This window comes from Chiloscyllium plagiosum, unplaced genomic scaffold (assembly GCF_037043375.1).
Source record: "Chiloscyllium plagiosum isolate Xiang-an unplaced genomic scaffold, Cpla_swu_hap1 HiC_scaffold_3, whole genome shotgun sequence".
Lineage (NCBI taxonomy): Eukaryota > Metazoa > Chordata > Chondrichthyes > Orectolobiformes > Hemiscylliidae > Chiloscyllium > Chiloscyllium plagiosum.
Genome location: NW_028270141.1, coordinates 85,778,173 through 85,801,595, shown reverse-complemented (window position 1 = coordinate 85,801,595; position 23,423 = coordinate 85,778,173). Strand labels below are relative to the sequence as shown.

At 40.9% G+C, this 23,423-nt stretch overlaps 1 protein-coding gene across 9 annotated transcripts in view; it reads left to right on the top strand.

The window, feature by feature from the left end:
- Window positions 1-23,423, top strand: part of LOC122545963 (trafficking protein particle complex subunit 3-like) — an 89,762-nt gene that overhangs the window by 59,541 nt on the left and 6,798 nt on the right. For 6 of the 9 annotated variants that reach the window (XM_087981245.1, XM_043684885.2, XM_043684862.2 and 3 more), the window contains 2 exons: window positions 9,994-10,093; window positions 15,887-16,069. In XM_087981245.1, the coding sequence (XP_087837371.1) occupies window positions 9,994-10,093; window positions 15,887-16,069 (283 nt within the window). Of the gene's footprint in view, window positions 1-9,993; window positions 10,094-15,886; window positions 16,070-20,120; window positions 20,200-23,423 lie in introns of all 9 variants that reach the window. The other 3 variants (XM_087981227.1, XM_043684839.2, XM_087981218.1) reach the window with 1 other exon arrangement.

The following is a 23,423-nucleotide window of genomic DNA, read 5'->3' as shown; positions in this document are numbered from 1 at the left end:
CAATGTCTTTTTTCTGGGGTTTGGGAGTCCAGAACTAGAGGGCATAGGTTTAGGGTGAGAGGGGAAAGATTTAAAAGGGACCTGAGGGATAACGTTTTCACGCAGAGGGTGGTGCATGTATGGAATGAGCTGCCAGAGAAATTGGCGAAGACTGATACAATTACAACATTTAAAAAGTATCTGAATGGGTATATGAATAGGAAGGGTTTAGAGGGATATGGGCCAAATGCTGGCAAACGAAATTAGATTAGGTTGGGATATCTGGTCAGAGTTGGACCAAAGGGGTCTGTTTCTGTGCTGTATGTCTCCTTGACTCTATGTCCAAGTTGCATTGAGATTTCTTTTTGGAATGTTTGTTGTTTTATTTGTGTTCACGGTTGTTGACTGTAAATAAAAACCCATCATTGGAATTTTTGATTGCTTGTCTCTCAATTGGGCAATGATAAGATGCAGGTCTACAGTGGGCAGTGGGGACAGAAAGTGTTTACATGCTATATAGGTAGGGACAGGTTAAATGCATTTCCTAGTATCTGGAAGATGACGAGGGTGAGGGAATGCTGTTGCATGTGTGAAGAGTGTCAGCCATGTCAGCTATATGCCATGGGCAGCATAACTTTGTGCTACTGTGCCATTATGCTACCGGTGACAGGCAATGCCAGGTTGCCAACACTTTCCAGGTGCACAGCAGCCTTTCAAAGGTGGCACAGGCACAAGGAATCCAAGTCTTTCAACAGACCTCCTATGAATTGTGAGTTAATCTCGAAACAGGGCATAGTAAGATCAGATTCAAATTGGGCATGAGGGATGTCTTAGGGATGGGGTAGATAATTAATGAGGCATAGAAGAAAGTGAGGACTGCAGATGCTGGGGATCAGAGTCAAAAGATTTACATGCCCCACCAATGTACCCTCCACTCCCAATACCTTTCTTTGCTACCACAAGAGGTGTAAAACCCATGCCCACATCTCCCACCTCACCTCCACCTAAGGTTTCAAAGGATCCTTACACACCCAGCAGAGATTTTCCTGCACAACCAAACACTTCGTCTATTATGTCCGTTATTCTCGATGTGGCCTCCTCTACATTGGGGAGACAGGATGCCAATTTATGGAACATTTCAGAGAACATCTCCGGGACATACTAAACAACCCTACTGCCCTGTGGCTGACCACTTTAACTCCATCCCACTCTGCCAAGGACATGTAAGTCCTGGGCCTTCTCCACCGCCAATTCCTAACCACCCGACGACTGGAGGAAGAACACCTCACCTTCTGCCTCCAACCACACAGAAATCAATGACAATTTCACCAGTTTTCTCATCTCCCTTCCCCCCACGATATCCCAGATCCAACCCTCCAACTCTTGAACTATCCTACCTGTCCATCTTCCTTCCCACATGTCGGCTCCACCCTTCCCTTCAACCTATCAACCATCAACCCCCACCTTCATCTATCTATTGCATTCCTAGCTACTTTCTCCCCAGATCCACCCCACTCCCACTGACCTCTCAGTCCCATTGGGCCCCCCCCATATTCCTGATGAAGAGCTTATGCTCGAAACATCGACTCTGCTGATCCTCAGATACAGCCTGATTGACCGCAATTAATGGGGCAGGCTTGGTTTGAAATGGTGAGAAATCTCACTCGACCTTGCAGTATGAATTCTTCAAAACACTCAATGCAACTCAAAAGTAGCAAAGGAAAACCCTTAAGTTTCAGCACATGGTAACTGGTCTATTAAAATAGTAACATTTGTTCCTGTATCAGTTACCAAATACAAGCATGTCCAATGATATAGTTAATTTCCTTATCTTCTGTTTATCTGGAAGAATTTGTTCCCTTAAGAATATCTCAATGGAGGTAACTAATCAAATGTAGGTGTACTTTCTAATGGGTGAGTATTCTACTTTTTTTAATGTGTGGCCATCAATATTTCCATTGCTCCAAAACCATGCCTTACTACTTCTTCTGGAAATGATTGACAATTTTGTAAATGTAGCATTCCTTAGCAATGGGTTGTGTTTGGCTTGTTCTCTGTGTTGCCTAGTCATCTGTTGCTCACATGTTGGTCTTATCCTCTTCAGATCTTACTAACATTCTGGTTTCTGTTTCTAGTATGGTTTGATTAGCTTTCTCCAAAATTAAATTTACCTTGGACTGTAAGAAGCGGGACAAGGTTTCATCAATTATCCCAGAAATAATTCTGGAATTCCATTTCAAAATTTAATTTTCACACTTTCCACTAACCTACAAAAGGTATTAATGAAGTTTTTACAAATTCTCATGGAAGCTGAACTCTTCAATTAAAACTTGCTGATTTAAGACTTTTTAAAGTTCTTATATTGCAGTAATTATCTTTTCTGGATCAATACATTGAGGAACCAACTAGAGAACAGGCCATCATAGATTGGGTATTGTGCAATCAAAAATGAATAATTCGCAGTTTAGCTATGCAAAATCTCTTGGTGTAGAGTGAGAATAATATGATAGAATTCTTTGTAAAGATGGAGAGTGATGTAGTTGATTCCAAGAGCAGGGTCCTGAATCTAAATAAGAGAAACTATGATGGTTTGACACACAAACTATCTATGATAAATTCAGAAATGTTGTTTAAATAGATGATAGTGAATAGCCAATAACAAACATTAAGATGCATATGGAGATTGCAATAATTGTTCATTCCTATCTGGCACAAAAAATGTGAAAGCTGGCATATTTGCATAGGGGAAAATATGCATAGTATTAAGTACAGTGGTGTAAAAGCACGTTCATGTACAAGAGCAGGATAGAGTCATAGAGATGTACAGCATGGAAACAGACCCGTCGGTCCAACTCATCCATGCCGACCAGATATCCCAACCCAATCTAGTCCCACCTGCCAGCACCTGGCCCATATCCCTCCAAACTCTTCCTATTCATATACCCATCCAGATGCCTTTTAAATATTGCAGTTGTACTAGCCTCCACCTTTTCCTCTGGCAGCTCAGTCCATACACGTACCACACTGTGTGAAAAAGTTGCCCCTTAGATCTCATTTATATCTTTCCCCTCTCACCCTAAATCTATACCCTCTAGTTCTGGACTCCCCCCACCCCAGGGAAAGGACTTTGTCTATTTATCCTATCCATGCACCTCATGATTTTATAATCCTCTATAAGGTCACCCCTCAGCCTTCGACACTCTAGGAAAAACAGCCCCAGCCTATTCGTCCTCTCCCTATAGTTCAAATTCTTCAACCCTGGCAACATCTTTGTAAATCTTTTTTGAACCCTTTCAAGTTTCACAACATCCTTCCAGTAGGAAGGAGACCAGAGTATTCTGAAAGTGGCCTAATCAATGTCCTGTACAACCGCAACATGACCTCCCAACTCCTGTACTCAGTGCTCTGACCAATAAAGGAAAGCATACCAAATGCCTTCTTCACTATCCTATCTACTTGTGACTCTACTTTCAAGGAGCTATGAACCTGCACTCCAAGGTCTCTTTGTTGAGCAACACTCCCGAGGACCTTACCATTAAGTGTATAAGTCCTGCTAAGATTTGCTTTCCCAAAATGCAGCACCTCATATTTGTCTAAATTAACCTCCACCTGCCACTCCTCAGCCCATTGGCCCATCTGATAAAAATCCAGTTGTAATCTGAGGTAAACGTCTTTGCTATCCACTACACCTCCAATTGTGGTGTCATCTGCAAACTTACTAAGTATACCTCATACGCTCACATTCAAATAATTTATATAAATGATGAGAAGTAGTGGACCCAGCACCAATCCTTGTGGCACTCCACTGGTCACAGGCCTCCAGTCTGAAAAGCAACCCTCCACCACCACCCCCTGAATAAAAGCTGATAAATCCCCAGCTGAAAATATATATCCTTCTTAAGGAAGTATATTAGAAATAATCGATGCATTGGTGGTCATCTTTCAAGATTGTATGGATTCTGGAAGAGTTGCTACAGATTGGAAGTTAATGTAAGCCCAGTATTGAAAAAGGAGGGAGAGAAAATTGAGAATTATAGAAAGGGTAGTCTGATATCGGTAGGAGGAAAATTGCTAGAGGCCATCTTAAAAGATTTAATAACTAGGCACCTGGAAAACAGTTGTGGAATAAAGTCAATATGGATTTATGAAAGGGAAAATAAGCTTGACAAATCGACTAGAAATTTTCAAGAATGTGACAATTAGAATTGATAGTGAGGAACCAGTGAATGCGGTTTACTTAGACTTTCAGTAAGGCCCTACATAAGAGATTGGCACATAAAATAAAAGTGCATGGGATTGGGCTAGTATACTGACATAGATACAGAATTGGCTGGCAGATAGGAATAAATAAAGCTTTTTTCCTAGTGGTTGGCAATGACTAAGGGAGTATTAGAGGAAACAGGACTTGGACCCCATCTATTATTGATATATCTATATATAGTAGTCCTCCCGTAGCCACGGGGGATATGTCCCAGGACCTACCGCAGAAGGCTGAAACCGCGGGTAAGAGCGAGCCCATTCATTTAAATGGGAAACGTACCCACCCGGAAGCCTCCTGGTTCCTGGTTCTGGAACGTTCTCTTTTATATGTTTGGGCCACGGGAAACTGTGGGTAATTGAAACCTCCGAAAATGATTCCGCAGGTATGGGAGTTGCCTGTAACAAATTAACGGTCTAATGAGAGAACTAAATATTTTTAAGTTTGCATATGACCTAAAGCTGTCTGGGAGGGTGAACTGAAAGGAAGATGTGAGATGATTTCCTGTGATTTTTGCAAGTTGAGGAAGTGGGTGAATCCATAGCAGATTGAGTTTAATATATCTAAATGTGTGATTATCCGCTTTGGTGGCAAAAACAGGAAGGCCGATTATTACCTGAGTAGTGGTAGATTCGGGAAGGGGGTGGTGTAACAAGACCTGGGTGCCATTGTTCCCCAATTGCTGAAAGAAAGCTGATAGGAAGTGAAGGAATGGTGATATATTTCTAAGTCAGGGCAATGTTTAACTTGGTGGGGTCTTGCAGGTGGTAGTGCTCCAATGTATCTGCTGCGTTTGGCGTTCGAGATGGACATGGTTGTAGGTTTGGAAAGCACTGTCTAAGGATTTCTTCATGCATCCTGGGTAGATGGTACACACCTAGGATGCTGAATATCTATGGTGCAGGAAGTAGATGTTTAGAGAAGTGATACCAGGTTGCTTTGAATTGGATGTTGTCAAGTGTAGTTGAAGCTGAATACTATGTTGATCTTCCTAGTGAGAGGATTCGAGTACAAGAGAAAGGATGTCTTGCTGTAATTGGACAGGGCCATGGTGAGACCACTCCTGGAATATGGTGTGCTTTTTCATCTCCTTATTTGAGGAAGGATGTTCTGTCTGTGGAAGGAGTGCAATAAAGGTTTGCCAAGCTGATTCCTGGGATGGCAGGACTGATGTATGAACAGAATTTGGATCAATTAGAAATATTTTCATTTAAGTTTAGAAGAATGAGTGGTGATCTCATAGGAACATATGAAATTCCAACAGGACAAGACAGGTCAAATGCAGGAAAGACCAGGCACCAGAATCATGGTTCACGATTAAGGATACAAGGTAGGCCATTTAGGACTGAGAATAGGAGAAACTTCTTCACTCAAAGGGTGGCAAACCTATGGAATTTTACATCACAAACAGCAGTTGAGGCTGAAACACTCATTGTTTTCATGAACAAAGAATATTTACATCTTAAGGCCAAAGGATTCAAAGGGTATAGACAGAAAGTGAGAACAGTAAGCCAAGATAGTATTAAATGGCAGAGGTTTGAAAGGCTGAATGGCCTACTCCTGCTTCTATTCTTTCTGTTTCTCTGTCTATGTTTCTCTTATAAGGTCAGAAGTGGGAATGTTCACTGATTACTCCACATTGTTCAGCACCATTCATAACTACTCAGATTCTGAAGCGCTTCACATCCAAATGCAGCAAGACCTGGACATTATCCAGAGTTATGCTGAAAAATGGCAAGTCATATTTTCGCCACACATACATCAGGCAATGGTCATCTTCAGCAGGAGAGAATCTAATTCTTGTCCTTTGACATTCAATGGCGTTTTCCTCATTGAATCCCCCACTACTAAATCCTGGGTGTTACCATTGACCAGAAGCTCAACTGGACTACCACATGAGCATAGTGGCTACAAGATAGGCCAGTGGCCAACAATAAGGCAGTGATCAACTCACTTCCTGACTCCCCAGATCTTTCCACTATCTACAAAGTACAAGTCAGTAGTGTGATGGAATGCACCATACTTGCCGGGATTAGTGCAGCTTCAACAACATTTGACAATATCCAATTCAAAGCAACCTAGTTGATGGGTATCACTTCTCTAAACATCTACTTCCTGCTCCATAGATACTTAGTAACACAGGTGTATACCATCTACCCAGGATGCATGCAGAAATCCTTAGACAGTACCTTCCAAATCTACAGCCATGTGCACCTAGAAGGCCAAGTGCAGCAGATATGTTGGAGCACTATCACCTGCTAGACCCCACCAAGTCAACCACTGTCCTGACTTGGAAATATATCACCATTCCTTCAGTCTCACTGTATCAGAATCCTAGAAGTCCCTCCTTAATGGCATTATATATCCACCTTCAGCAAATGGTCTGTAGTAATTCAAGAAGGCTGCTCATCATCATCTTCTCAAGGACAAATAGGGATGTGTAATAAATGCTGGCTTAACCAATAATGCCCACATTGCATGAATTAATTTTTAGAATTCCAGCCATTCCATAAGGGTGCAAATACAGACCAATGTCATTTTGTATGAAATAATAGCCATCATGCTTAAACATAGTGGCAGGATAAAACTGAACTGTGCAACCTTCATTCCTGTTATGTCAATTTTCTTTAGCTTTAATTAAAATAAAGCATATCTTTTGAGTCTTCAGGAAATATTTCACCAACTGTAATTGCTCAGCTTTGGATGTTTTAACCTTTCCCTTGTTGTTATTTCATTTGCAGTAAATCATCAGTGAGAGTAAGACCCCTAATTGAACTTATGTTTATATCATTTTACTGGGTAATAAAAGGAATTTCCCGTATGTTAGTCATAAAACATCTGTGTGTTGCAATTGACAGGAAATATTAGATGCTGATCTTTTCCTCTCAAAGAGAGATAACAGCCCAGACCTAAACAACATTGAACCCACCTGTTTGCCATTAATGTTATTTTCTGTAGCTGGCAGGAACTAGTCAATTACAGCATGTAAGTAACCAACTGGCAAGAGATAAAACTGAAAGCATGTCATGTGTAGACATGCAAAAGTTGAAAGTTGGCAGGGCTCCTAAGAAGAGGAAAGCTGAGGTGCAGTAAGGGGATTGCTTTGTTGCAGTCACTGAGTGAAGTTTGAATACAGCTGAAATCTTGTACACTGAATACAGGATTTTAGATTTCTCCAAGAACAGCCATTTAAGATGGACAGCATGACGGCTCAGTGGTTAGCACTGCTGCCTCACAGCACTGGTGACCTGAGCTCAATTCCAACCATGAGTGACTGTGTGTTCTCCCTGTGTCTATGTGGGTTTCCTCCCACAGTCCAATGATGTGAAGGTGATGTGGATTGGCCATGCTAAATTGCCCCACAGTATTCAGGGATGTGGAAGTTAAGTGGATTAGCCATGGGAAATATTGGGGGATGGGTCTGGAGGGATGCTCTTTGGACAGTTGGTGTGAACATTTTGGGCTGAATGGCCTGTATCTGCACTGTAGGAATTCTATGAAAAAGATAGTTATGTGGATGCAGAGCTCAGGCATTAATGTTATTTATTAATTAGACATTAACATCTGAAATATTCGGCTGTAAATTTGTTGGCAACTCCCTGCCCTACAATTGTAATTGTAAGGTTAAAAATTGTTTTTGGTACCAACATATTGTTTTTATATCCCTGTTGTATTAGCAGCATTAACCCAATACCTGCAATAGCTTCTATCTTCAAAACAGTAACAGACAGAGGAGTATCAGCATAAATTTCATTTCACCTCTGAGTCAGGAAGCTTGGGTTCAAGTCCTACCTGCTACAGAGGTGCGCCAGAACATCTCTGAACAGGTTAATTAGAAATGATCTAGATATTCTTTTAAAGGGACAGAAATTTATTAGATTCCCTACAGCGTGGAAACAGACCCTTCGGTCCAACAAGTCCACACCGACCCTCCGAAGAGTAACCCACTCAAACCCATTTACCTCTAACTAATGCACCTAACACTATAGGCAATTTAACATGGTTAATTCACGTGACCTGCACATCTTTGGACTGTGGGAGGAAACCGGAGCACCCAGAGGAAACCCACACAGACACGGGGAGAATGTGCAAACTCCACACAGACAGTCGCCAGAGGCCGAAATCAAACCTGGGACCCTGGTGCTGTGAGGTAGTAGTGCTAACCACTGAGCTACCAAACCTATTTAGGGAAAGACATTCCGAGAATGAAACTTTGGTGGTTGAAGGCATGGTCACCAATAGAGGGAAGGTAGAACAAAAACCAGAGCCTAAGGCATGGTCACCATGTTGGGAGTGCTGTTGTAGGAGAAGAGCATTTACAAGTATGAAACAATCCAAATATGGATTGATTTAAATACATGAATAAGAATTTTATAGAGGTACTGGAGAACTAAGAGTCAATTTAGCCATCAAATTCACTGGTGATGGATGAGAATAAATGGTCTTCCCAATGAAGAAAAGTGTGTTTCATTGAAGGCTGTACATAGGAGAAGTAGTCTTTAACTATAGGTGTTATTGGCAAAGTTGGGATAAGTGAGGGAGGTTGGTATTGATGCGTGTGGATGTTGGTGTCATAGAGTACTGCAGATGAATAACAGTGGGCTCTGAAGCCATTGTTGGACTCGGGCTGAATATAAATGCAAAGGTAAGAGCGGAGTGTTCTTCCAGAACTATACAGAGGAGAAGAGGCAAACTGACCATGTCAAAAGTCAAAAGGAAGTTGTGAGGAAGACAATTGATAACAGGCCACAATTATAGAGAATGGCATTTGTGACCTTAGCTAGACCTTTTTTCTCAGTTCTGGTGGAGAGATTGAAACTTTTGGCTTTGAGCTTAAAACCTCTGGTGGTAAAAAGAAGATAATTGGTTTGATGGGCAAGAGGGAAGGGTTCAAGCAGCAGAGGCAGTTGAAAAAGAATCCATCCAGAGTTTCTTCCAAAAATCTTCCAGTTGGGTTGTTTGGCCCATGATCTTTGCTGATCATCACCTGAATCCTCAGATATTTAAATACAACCAGAAGGATAAGGGCAGCAGATACATGGGGACATCACCATATATGAGCTCTCCTCTAAGCCATACATCATCATGGCTTGGAGATATATTGCCATTCCTTCAGTGTCGCTGGGTCAAAATCCTGGAAACACACATACTCTTGGAGTGTACCTACATCATGGACTGCAAAAGTCCAGGAAGATAGTTCACCATCTCCAGAGCAACTAAGGACAGACAATAAAAATTAGCCTATCCAGTGATACCCACATACTTTTGCTAAGGTTATGGCAACCAATCATCAATTCATCCAAGAAAATTCCTTTACCTGAAGAAAATGCAGTAGAAAGTATTGTTAGAAGGGAATTTGGGATGTCAATCATCAGGGAAGTCATCACAAATTAATTAATTGCTAATAAAACCATGACAAATTGTAGCTTCTTAATATTTATTGTAATTTTATTGATTTATTTACGATAATATGAAATGTATCGCAATGAAACAGGCTATTACCTTAGCTTGCCCAAACAGATGTGCATATCTCACATTGGTCTCCTCCCATTATATCTTTCCAATCTTGAACTTTAAGCATATCTTTCTATTCCTTGTTTTCGCAATTACTTATCTAATTTCCTTCAGAGATTGTTTAAGCTTTTTGGTTCAACTGATAATGAGTTCCTCCTGCTAACTGTTAATAAAGCAATATCTTTTCTTGCCTTTTGAATTTAGGAGTAAATTTATTTTAACTTTGTTTGCTTTCTGTAAAGGGGGCGTAACATTGGCATGAAGCTGGTCGAAGATTTTCTGGCTCGATCAAATATTGCACAATGTCGTAATTTTTATGAAACAGCCGATGTAATTGCTAAGGTAAGACATATGGATCATATTGAAGGTAAGCTTTAACCCTCAAAAATGGATCAATCTAATGTTAAAGTTTTAAAAATCTCAAACCCAAGCAGCTTTAACTAGGCTCACATTGGAGGTAATCAAGGTAGGATGTAGGGAATCCAAATAACACACATCCCAGCTTGAGGCTACACCCCTTAGAGTTGTACTCCATTTTAATTTAATTTAATAATGCTCAACTGAGTTTCCTGAGCTTTGGGAAACCCAACAGCTAAGGGGAGGTAAAGACTGCTACGTGGAAGTGGTAAATGGTGTACCATCAATATTGTGGAGTTGGAGGAGCAGGAATAAGTGCTCTTGGTCCACCAAGTTAATCAACATTTGTCCCAATGATTGTATTTCCACCCTCCCCCTCCACTGTTCCTCTATTCCTTCTCAATCAATCTCTAATCCAGCCAAAGGAAGTCCTCATCCTGTTCTTTTCCAATCTCTTTCCATCCTGACGCCTAATCTTTCCAATTCCTTCCTCCTCTGCATTCTTTAATTACAGCCTCCAATATTCCCTTATCCTCTGATCATCTCCCATTCCTTCCTTTCTGCCTTGACTCATCTCAAATAATTTTGCTCAAACTGTCTGTCTTCACATCCAATCTCTCCATACCATCACCAACCTCCCCTCTTGGATAATTAGCACCCAATTTCTAAATGCTCCACTCTCACCAATGCTTCTGCCTCACTTCTATCCTGACTTCCATCTGATCTCACACCCCAATGAACATTTCACCTCCTTGCTGGCCTACCAATATTCCAATCTTCTCCCCTCAGTATCCAACCTCTCCTTACCATTCCTCATCTCTCCTGCTTTTTCAACCTGCCTCTCCCTTGCCTCCTCGTGCCCTACTGCCTACTTGCATAACAGTGGGACAGACTGTCATGCTAGCTGGCATTAACAGGGAAATAAAGGCAAGAAAGGATAATCAGATCTAATTGCTATATTCAGCAGAACCTGAGAGAAACTCATTCTCCTGAATTTTCTACACACAAAATAGCCTGACCATTGCCTTCCCACCTCTTTATTAATATTGAGACAGTTTTTTAGAAAGCAATAGAGACTGAGCTTTCAATGATTTCTGTAAACATTGCAGATGTTATGATTCCAATGAAGTGATCATCGATCAGTTCAAATATTAATGGATGTTGAAAGCATTCAATTTAATTGTGCAATCAGTCAAGAATTAATTTTGTCAATAAAGTACATTTGCATTCATTTTCAACATGCAGTTCCTGTACTTTGACTATTACATAATATGCGAAGTGAAAAATTACAACTGCAGAAATCATTGATCCTACTGCGTACTGATAAGTCAAATAAATAATGTGTGATGACACTATGACTTTAAGAAGTGTAGCTTGTCATGGTTTTTTAATGAAAAAAGACTAAGACGAGGTGACAAGTAGTCTGCTCCACAGCCATTAAAGTTCTTGGATTTTTGTTTAAAGTTGGAACAACAGAAGCACCCTGAATGGGTGGGGTCAAGATCCCACAGAATCAGGAGTTTTTTTTTAGTTTTAGCTTTCAGTAGCAATTGCTGAGGTCTTGGAGCTAGATGTGGAAGCTCTTATTCCTCTCTCTGTTCTGGCTAAAAGCTGGGGTTCTCTTCCTGCTGCTGGAATTGAATGCGAGACAATCTATTTTTCTGAATTTGCCTTTGCCAAGGGTGTGTTTATGCGATGTTACTATATTGGAACAGTTAATTAGTAGTAGTTAATATATAATATTGTGTCAAGCATGTCAATAGAGTTGCAGTTAAGCTAATTCTTTTGTTTTATTTTTATCTTGACTGTATTTTAATTATAGTGTATGAATAAAATATATTTTGTTTCAAGCCTCATAGTTTGACCAATTGAATTGTATGTAGAACACAATGCCTTACACTTAACTTTAAAATAAGAAAAAGTTATGGTGTAGGCTATCTTCTTATTATATTTTGAGGGGATTTGGTCTTGTCCATAACAAATGCTAACTTAAGATCTTATTGATGGAGTTAGGGTCTTGAACCTTTTGGCTCCTAATTTCCTTAGGAAGTTTTTACCGGAACTCTGTCACTCTCAGGATTTTCCAGATGACCATTGTAAAGGTGGAACCAGTTCCCAGTGATGTCAGGGAGAGACTTACTAGGTTGGGGAGTTCCTACTCACTTGGCTCAGTTGGGATCTCGAACAGAATCGAAGAGTCCCATGCTGAATGAGATAAAGTGTGGCTCCTAATAAATATAACCAGTGGAGCTAGAGCAGCCTAGGAACCTCTTTTTCCAAGTATGGTGGATTAGGACCAGAGTTACTAGCCGCATTGGATGGGCAAATGTCAAAAATAGACATAAAATAGCACAAGAGCCAACTACCACTAATCATTGTCAATGTAACTCCACAAGTTCCATTGTACTCTCTCCTGGAAGAAAATAGCTGGGCATAATCCTGAGAATATGACTCACAGACTTTCAGCGTTATACAGGTTTGAGATCATAGAATCGCTACAGTGCAGAAGCAGGCCATTCAGCCCATTGGATCCACACCGGCCCTCCAAACAGCATCCCATTCCATCCCTATGACCCTGCATTTTCCATGGCTAATCCACCTAACCTACACATCTTTGGACTGTGGGAGGAAACCAGAGCACCTGGAGGAAGTCAATGCAGATACAGGGAGAATGGGCAAACTCCACACAGACAGTTGCCTGAGGCTGGAATTGAATCGGGATCCCTGGCGCTGTGAGGCACCATGACCCTATTCTTCTTTATAATTTCTCTGTGATTATTTTCCAATGTTGCATTTTATTTTCTGTTTTGAAGATACTGATTAATACTGGAACACCATTTCACAAAACATTTTTTTTAAATTTGCAACAAGCTAGGGCCATTATAACCCAATCCAATCTTTCCACAGTTGCTAATTGTAAATGTACGTTTTCCAGCAAGAAAATAAAGAGCAACAGTACATGTGTATATATTTCGGAACATCTTAATGAGTTCCATTGGCAATGAAACAATAAAAATAAGTATTTATTTAATATCTCTACATAGCTACACCCTCTGCAGTTAGGCTCTCTTGTTTATCTCAGTATATTCCACTATCTTTTTAAATTCTTACTTCCTAAATATTAATTAAAACATTGTTCCTGCTGGTGGACAAATTGGCAGAACAGGAGGGCATAGATTTATTAACAAAGGGGGTACTGGAGACCTAAGGAGAAACCTTTACATACCGCAAGTGATTAAGATCTAGAAAACTCTGATCAGAGAGTGCTGGAGACAGATTCAATCAAACCATTCAGGAGAGAATTGGATTATTATCTGAAATGCAAGAAAGTGCAAGGCAATGGGAGAAGGCAGATGAAAGGCACTGTATGAACTGTTCCTTCAGAGAGCCAATATACCATGGTAGGTTGAATGGCAGCCATCTGTGCTATATCAAGTTTATCATTCTGTCAAACACTCACCTGTTCTTTTTATGTTGGACCCTTTTCATGTACCTTTTAAAAATTTCATTCTAATCGCCCCACTACATTTTATATAATGTTGATAGTTATCTTCAGTCTTATTCACCTTAAATTTACCATATGTGATGTAAGTCGCAAATCAAAAAATTGTCATGTATGTACTCCAGACTAGAGAAATAATCAGCATGCGTATCATGTTAACATTCTAATGGGATTATTTTAATAGAGAGGACAGACCAGAGAAAAGTGTATTTATGATAGTGAAAGTAGTAGGCCAGAGCAGTGGCACAGCGACTAGCACTGCTGCCTTACAGCACCAGGGACCCAGGTTGGATCTCAGCTGTGGGTGACTGTCTCTTTGGATTTTGCACGTGCTGTTGGATGTTTCAGTTTCTTCCCACTGAGCAAATATATGCAGGTTAGGTGGATTGGTGCAGTAAATTGTCCCATTGTGTCCAGGAATGTGGATTAGCCAGGGTAAAATATAAGGTTACAGTGGGAGTGTTGGGAGTGGGTGGAATGCTCTTCAGAGGGTCACTTCAGACTTGATGGGCTGAATGGCCTCTTTTTATACTGTAGGGATTCTATGGTTCTAAGTAGTGAGTGAAATAAAAAGTTCAGGATATTTGGAGGATGAATCAGAAATTGAAAATTCAAAAGTAATAAGATTGGAAAATGCAGAGGTGCTGAGAAAGTTATATAGCATGATATTCTACCTTCCAGAAAATATTGACATGACTTACCAAAGATTTTTACCGAATCATAAAGCAATTCTCAAAGATAAGAAAGATTAAGCAAAGTTGTGTAAGTAATGAAAGAAAATGGTATCAAGCTCTCTCTCTATATGAAACAGAGAAAAGAACTTGCTCCCTGTAGAGGCTTTGGTTATAATAAACTGATATCGTTGGTGATATTGTTCTGCTGTATATTTCAAGCTCTGATAAATTGTGTAATACATAAATAGCTTGGTTTGTTCTCTTTTATCTTCATTTCTTATGTGTAATAAACTTCTATTTTATTGTTAAAGCCAAATCTGTAACATTGTATGTTTATGTTTGTGAAAGATCACCATATTAAATGTTTAAAAATCAAATCAACTTTCAGTTTGGGACCGCACTTATCCAGTAATAACATTAGCTGTGATCATGCATTTCTATTCAATGTCAGTTTAGTTGTAACCTTTCAATTTGTAAAGGAAATTGCATGCCTTGAATCATCCTATTACTTGCCTCATGGAAAATATTTATTTTATCTGCCACTGCAACTTATATTTGAAGATATCTTACTTTCATCAATATCCAGTAACCATGTCTGCCCTGTTAATTTGGACAAAATCATTTTTTAAAATTGCCTTTAGCCTTTCTTTTGAGTCTAGCTCTATTGTACTTCATTCTTCAGTGTCTTTTTCCAGTGTCCCTGATGTGGACGTGCCAGTGTTGGACTGAGGTGGACAAAGTTAAAAATCACACAACACCAGGTCTCCATTAGCTACCTGGCGAAGGTACTGCACTCTGAAAGCTTGTACTTTCAAATAAGCCTGTTGGACGATAACCCGGTGTTGTGTTATTTTTCACATTGTCCAGTCTGACATTGAACCTTATTTCATAAAGGTATTATGCTCCAAGGTCTTTGTGTGTTGACTTTTGTAGCAATGAGACATCAAAAAAGGTTCTAAAGGTGACTATTTCTTCTAGACCTGCAGACATGACTATTTCCATGAATTCCCTCAAGAATTCCATAGATCAGGGCTTTCAAGACATCATTAGGCATATCCAGAGTGTTGTCACATAGACTACGAGGTCCATTGAGTCCATGTCCAGGATAACATACTGCAAATGGGTTGGTGTCAATAATTATGAGCAGACACCATCACCATGTTTCTGCTGGGGCTGCACCTCAGAGACATTTCATCCCCACATGTCAGAATTTACACATGATAAGAAGGTTGTTTTTATTTTTCACCACTAACACTTCCTGTAAAAAAATGTATTTAAGTTGATGAGATATACTATCCACGTGTGTTGTAACATTTTCGTTATAACAGGGTCTTTGTCCACCTCATTTCTCTTTGCAATGTGTGGTCCCTTTAAGATTGTCAGGACATGTATGCATCTTAAATGGACTATAGTTCTTTTGGATTAGAGGAACCATTATACAGAAGAGGAAGGTGAAAGGTTTAAAAAAACAGGCAAAAGAGAAGACCAAGCTTGTAACCAAATGTGCCCATTGTGGAATGTTTACTATAACAACATTTATGATCATGCCAGATCAATGTGGTACAAGGCAATATAACAGTTACTATGTTTTGTGGTTCTCAGGTTGCTTTCAAGATGTACCTTGGAGTGACCCCTCGGGTGACCTTCTGGAGCCAAGCTGGAGATGATTGCTCGCTGTTTCTAGAGAAGAATCCACTCTTGGGCTATGTGGAAATACCTGAGAAGCATTCCTGTTTACTGTACTCCAACATGATCTGTGGCATCTTGAAAGGAGCACTAAAAATGGTAAAAACACCAAGCAAGTCACGAAAATAGATGCTATTACTGCATGTGTACTTTTACGTAGAATGTGCTTGAGGCACTCAAAGGGAAAATTGGATCAATATGTGAAGGAGAAAAAGTGTAGAAGAGATTAAGAGTAGAAATGGTTATTCAGGACTGCTTTTACAAAGCATCAACTCAGATGCAGTCTGTTAAATAGTTTTTATGATAGAAAAGTTCTATTAGTGAATTGTTCTATGTAAGATTTTAAGCTTGAATACTTCTGCACTGAGTCAGATGTCATTATTGTCACTGGATTAGAAAGGGGAAAACCAACAAAAATTCCCATTAATACTTTGTGTTAGTAAGTAACATCTGCTGGAAAATCCATGTGTATGAATATGGAGTGAGAGGTGATCAGGCACAGCTATAAAACACTCTATGATCAAGTTGCCTGCAAATATTCACTGACTCAAGCAACACTTCAATATTCATTGTGCCCAAGTGATCAAAGCTACTGGGTGCAGACCCAGGAATTTCCCACCTATGGTTTTTTAGGGGAGAAAATGTAAATGGAGAAGCTACAAAAAAAGAATATATTGACTCTTAATGTGAAAGTACTTAACAAGTACAAGAGTTCTTGTAATTAATGGCTTAAGTGGGAAAATTTATTTTCCACAACTGGAGAAGCTTGTAGTGGAGCAATATTAACAGAGAGCTGTCTGCCTACCCTGCTGATGTGCAACCAAAACCAAACAATATAAAAATGAAAGAAACAAATGCCGGGGCCCAAATTCTTTGAAAAGGTGGGGAAGAACAAATGCAGCTGCAATTAGAGATAGTGCTTCAACTCGATTAAATTTTAAACAGCTAAAAATTTCTAAACCACAACAGGAAACGTTCGAATGTATATGCACAGGAGAGGGAGCTGATTTGTGGTAAGGGTCATGAATTACATTTTCTACTCATCATTCGTACCTGTATATAGTAAATAGTGTAAAACGAAAGCTAAAGACAATTAAGGCAAATAAAGTTAAACTAAATGACTAGTAAACTTCAAGGTTTGGCAGGGCACCATGGAGAAATGAAATATCAGTCCTGTTATGGATAGAGCCAGCCATTCAAACCTTCAAGCCTGTTCCACTATTCAAGCTGATCATGGCTGATTATCCAACTGTTACTACTTTCTTCCCATACCTTTCGATCTCTTTAGCTCTAAGAATCATACCTAGCTTTTTCTTGAAAACATTCCATTTTTTTTATCTCACCTGTGTTCATGGTAGAAAACTCCACAGGCTCCCTCCCTCTGGGTGAAGACATTCCACAGGCTCCCCCTCTCTGGGTGAAGACATTCCACAGGCTCCCTCTCTCTGGGTGAAGGAATTCCACAGTCTCCCCCTCTCTGGGTGAAGGAATTCCATGGTTCCCCCTCTCTGGGTGAAGACATTCCACAGGGTCCCTCCCTCTGGGTGAAGGAATTCCACAGTCTCCCCCTCTCTGGGTGAAGGAATTCCACAGACTCCACCTCTCTGGGTGAAGGAATTCCCTGGCTCCACCTCTCTGAGTGAAGACATTCCATAGGCTCCCTCTCTCTGGGTGAAGGAATTCCACAGACTCCCCCCTCTGGTGAAGGAATTCCCTTGCTCCCCCTCTCTGGGTGAAGACATTCCACAGACTCCCCCTCTCTGGGTGAAGACATTCCACAGGCTCCCTCTCTCTGGGTGAAGACATTCCACAGGCTCCCTCCCTCTGGGTGAAGGAATTCCACAGACTCCCCCTCTCTGGGTGAAGGAATTCCACAGTCTCCCCCTCTCTGGGTGAAGACATTCCACAGGCTCCCTCTGTCTGGGTGAAGGAATTCCACAGCCCCTCTCTGGGTGAAGACATTCCACAGGCTCCCCCTCTCTGGGTGAAGACATTCCACAGGCTCCCCCTCTCTCTGGGTGAAGGAATTCCACAGGCTCCCCTTCTCTGGGTGAAGACATTCCACAGGCTCCCCCTCTCTGGGTGAAGACATTCCACAGCATCCCTCTCTCTGGGTGAAGGAATTCCACAGGCTCCCCCTCTCTGGGTGAAGACATTTCTTCTCATTTCAGCTCTAAAAGAGTTACCCCTTATCCTTAGACTGTGACCCCTGGTTCTGGGCTAACCAGTCATTGAGAACATCCTTCTTGCATCTATTGTGTTTAATCCTGTTAAAATTTTATAGGATTCTATAAGATCCCCCCTCATTTTCTAAACTCCTAACCAATCTAGTCTCTCCACATATTTGGACCTGACACTCCAAAAATCAGGTGAACCTTCTTTGCGCTCCCCTTCAAGCCAGAACATTCTTCCTCAGATGAGAAAACTAAAACTGCACATATCATTCTAGGTGTGACCAATGTCCTATACAGTTGCAGCGAGACATCCCTTCTCTTGTGCTCAAATCCTCTTGCAATGAAGAGAATGTCATATACTTATCTTTTGTTTCTTTACTGCCTGCTGCACCTGTGTGCTTACTTTCAGTGAATAGTGTACAAAGGCACCCATGCCTCAATGCATCTTCCCATTTCCCAATCTATTTCCATTCAAATAATGACTGCCTGTTTTTGCTAAGTGGATAATGTCCACATTTATCTCCATTATACTGCATCTGCATTGTATTTGCCCACTCACTCAACTTGTTCAAATCACTGAAGCTTCTATTCATCATCCTCACAGCATACCCTCCCACCCAGCTTTGTGTTGTCTGCACATCTGGAGGTGTGGTGCATAATTACTACATCTAATTCAATAACATATATTAAGAATACCTGAAGTCCAAGCACCGATTCCTACCAGTTACTGCCTGCTACTCAGAAAAAGACCTGTTTATTCCCACTCTTTGTTTCCTGCCTGCCAACTAGTTCTTAATCCATTTCAGTGCGCCATCTCCAATCCCAAGCACTTTAGTTTTGCATGCTAATCTTTTATGTGGGACCTAGTCAAAAGCCTTCTGAAAATCCATGTAACAACAACAGTGCCTCCCCCATAATCACTCTGCTGGTTACATCCTCAACAAAATCTCCAGCAGATGTGTCAAGCATGACCTCCCCTTCATAAATTCATGTTGACTCTGTCTTGTCACCATCTTCCAAGTGCTCGGTTGTTACACCTTTTATAATGGACTTTAGCATTTTTCCCACGAGTGATTTCACTAACTAGTCTGTAATTCTGTTTTCTATATGCATCCCTTCTTAAATAGTGGGGTTACATTTGCTGCCTTCCAATCCATAGGAACTGTTCCAAAAGCACAGAATTTTGGAAGTTTGACCACTAGAGAATTTGCTTTTTCTAGGGACACTTCCTAAAGTACCCTGGGGGGGGGGGGGGGGGGAGAGGTTATCAGGCCCCTGGGATTTATCTGCCTTCAATCCGATTAGTTTCCCCAACAGTACTTCCCTATTAATATTAATTTCTTTTAATTCCTTCTGTTAGGCTCTGCCCCTCATACTTTTGGAATGTTATTTTGTATTTGTGAAAATCAAACTAAAGTACTTAATTAGTCTGTCATCTCTTTGTACTGGTCCCAATGACCCAAGAATCAGAAATCACTGCCTATGCAATATATCTTCAGCCACGTGTTCATCCAATATATCTTAGAAGGATTCAATGTAGCCATTCGGCTGAAGGAAATGTTTCCTGGACTTCATCAATATCAGCATAAAATATAAGAAGAAGAGAGGAGGATCTGCTGAAGTTATATAGAACATGAATTGGATCATGGCTGGATTATTATGTACAGTTTTGGGACCCACACTTTTGGAAAGATGTGATCACATTAGAGAGAATGTGGAAGTGGTTTACAAAAATAGTTCCAAAGATGAAAAAATTCAATTCAAGATAGATTCAAGAATGCAGAATTGTTTCCCTTGGCAAGGACAAGGTTAGGAGCAGATCTCATAGAAATTTTCAAAACTTGGAGGGGGTTGGATACAGTAAATAAGGAGACATTGTTCCAATCCTTAAAAACCAGAGGACATATATTTAAAGTGTTAAAGATTTAAAGGAAAGAAGTAAACACAAGGTTGAAAAAAACATTTTTTTTCCACAGCGAGATGTTAAGGTCCTGAACACACTGACTGGAAATGTTGGGGAAGTAACATCAATTGAGGGATTCATGAAGACTTTAGGTGATTATTAAATAGGAACAACGGACAAGGTTGCAGACAAAAGAAAAACACGGGATTGGCACAAAGCCAACATGATCAACTAGCTGATGCCCAAAGAGCCTCTTTCTGCACTTTAACAATTCTGAGGTACTGAAAAGGATATCAGAGAACTAAACCCAGTTATAGGCTGACAGGTGGGGGATGCCACACATGTCCCAGTTGAGGTTTGTAAGGAGCCAGTCTCTAGAAAGTTCAATGTCACTGTGATCTTCAGTGCCAGAGGCATAACACTGTCTCCTAATCCACCTTGTTTTACAGCTGCCTGCAATAAGTGGCAAACGCAGGTGATGGTCTCCCTAGTCATGTGAAGATATCTCCAGCACTGCCTTTCACCTATCTTTTGGTAGACTTTCTTTTGGTACACTACTCGACAGTGCTTGAAGACTCTGGTTCACCTCTTTGGGAATTTTTTGATCATCTGCACTCCTGTACTCTACTCCTGTATCTGATCTTGCTGGCAACATGCATTCCTCCTTCTTTGCCTCAACCTTTCCCTTAACCTCAGCAGTGCTGGTATAGCTGCTGGGATAAGTTGGCAAACATCATGCAGGGAACTCATGATCTGGATAATTGTGAGATTAGCTATTTTGGTCAGAGGAATTGAAAGACAACTTATTATCTAACAGGTGAGAAACTTCAGTGTGCTTCAGTGCAGAGGGATCTTGGAGTCCTTGTACATGAATCACAGAAAGCTAGTTTGCAGGTACAGCAGGTACTAAGAAGGATAAATGGAATTTTGATGTTTATTGCTAAAGGAATAGGCTATAAAAGTGAGGAAGTGTGTTCTGTAACTGTACAAGGCATTACTGAAACAGTGCCTGGAGAATTGTGTACACCTAGGTCCCCGTATTGAGGAGGGATACAATTACATTGGAGTCAGTTCAGAGGGGGATCACTAGATTGACTCCAGAGATGAGGGATTTGTCTCAGGAAGAAAGCTTAAGTAGTTTAGGCCTGTACTGTCTAGAATTTAGGAGAATGAGAGTAAATCTATTTGAGGTACTTATGTAAGTGTTAAAAGGGATTGACAAAGTAAACATAGAGGGAACGTTTCCTGCTTTGGGGAGATCTAGAAAAAGAGATCATAGTTTTAGGACAATGGGTCAGCAGATTTAAAACAGAGATAAGGAGAAATTACTTCTCTCAAAAAGTCTTGAGTTTAATTAATTCACTATTCCAGAGTGTGGTGGATACCAAGACCTTGAGTAAATTTAAGGAGAAGATAGACACATTTTTAATCAGTAATGGGTCAAAGGGTTATGGACAGCAGGCAGGAAAATGGGGTTGAGGGTGAGATGAGATCAGTCATGATCATATGAAATGGCGGAGTAGACTCGAGGGGCTGAATTGGCTATTCCTGTTGCTAGTTCTTATGTTCCAAATTCTACATTGCCATTTACCCTGATCTAAAACTTTCAATGCTCTTACCTCCACTGCCTTCTGAGGCAGAGAGTTCCAAAGGTGCACAATCCTCTGATAGATGGAAATTCTCATCACTGTACATAGCCTTCTTCTCTCCTCTGACATCCCCTCTGTCCTAATCTTCAACCTCCCTTTGATAATTGGCCCTTTCACTATCTCGCTTGATATTCTTAATATTGCTCAATCCCACTTCCACATAGATTCACATGCCCAGTCTTAGCCTTATACTGGTGTGTGTTCAATTCACCAGCTCTGTTTTACGCCATATCTTTTACTCCATATAGAGCATATCCAATGATTCTATTGGCTTTTCCTTCTAAGTACGGAGCTAACAGCTTTCCTGTTCACTGTTCCCCTATCACTGTGGCTCCCTGTCAGCATCAGTTTCCTTTCACTAAAGGTCAAGGTCCTACAAGTACCAGAACAACAAACATCATTTAAGTTCCATTCTTTACCTTTGTTTCCTACCTAACCACCTTCTTCTGAGGTGAGCCCCTTTTAGAGTAAAGCCCCATTTGCCTCAGTCAGTCTGTTTTGCTAGCATCAGTTAGGGCAGACCTTTTGTCCAGTCAGATTTCACCGCTTGCATTATAGTCATAGAGTCATAGAGATGTACAGCATGGAAACAGACCCTTCGGTCCAACCTGTCCACGCTGACCAGATATTCCAACCCAATCTAGTCCCACCTGCCAGCACCCGGCCCATATCCCTCCAAACCCTTCCTATTCATTTACCCATTCAAATGCCTCTTAAATGTTGCAATTGTACCAGCCTCCACCACACCCTCTGGCAGCTCATTCCATACACGTACCACCCTCTGTGTGAAAAGGTTGCCCGTTAGGTCTCTTTTATATCTTTCCCCTCTCACCCTAAACCTATGCCCTCTAGTTCTGGACTCCCCGACCCCAGGGAAAAGACTTTGTTTATTTATCCTATCCATGCCCCTCATAATTTTGTAAACCTCTATAAGGTCACCCCTCAGCCTCCGACACTCCAGGGAAAACAGCCCCAGCCTGTTCTGCCTCTCCCTATAGCTCAAATCCTACAACCCTGGCAACATCCTTGTAAATCTTTTCTGAACCCTTTCAAGTTACACAACATCTTTCCGATAGGAAGGAGACCAGAATTGCATGCAATATTCCAACAGTGGCCTAACCAATGTCCTGTACAGCCGCAACATGACCTCCCAACTCCTGTACTCAATACTCTGACCAATATAGGAAAGCATACCAAATGCATTCTTCACTATCCTATCACTTTCAAGGAGCTACGAACCTGCACTCCAAGGTCTCTTTGTTCAGCAACACTCCCTCGGACCTTACCATTAACTGTATAAATCCTACTAAGATTTGCTTTCCCAAAATGCAGCACCTCGCATTTATCTGAATTAAACTCCATCTGCCACTTCTCAGCCCATTAGCCCATCTGGTCCTGATCCTGTTGTAATCTGAGGTAACCCTCTTCGCTGTCCACTACACCTCCAATTTTGGTGTCATCTGCAAACTTACTAACTGTACCTCTTATGTTCGCATCCAAATCATTTATGTAAATGACGAAAAGTAGAGGACCCAGCAACGATCCTTGTGGCACTCCACTGGTCACAGGCCTCCAGTCTGAAAAACAACCCTCCACCACCACCCTCTGTCTTCTACCTTTGAACCAGTTCTGTATCCAAATGGCTAGTTCTCCCTTTATTCCATGAGATCTAACCTTGCTAATCAGTCTCCCATGGGGAACCTTGTCAAATGCCTTACTGAAGTCCA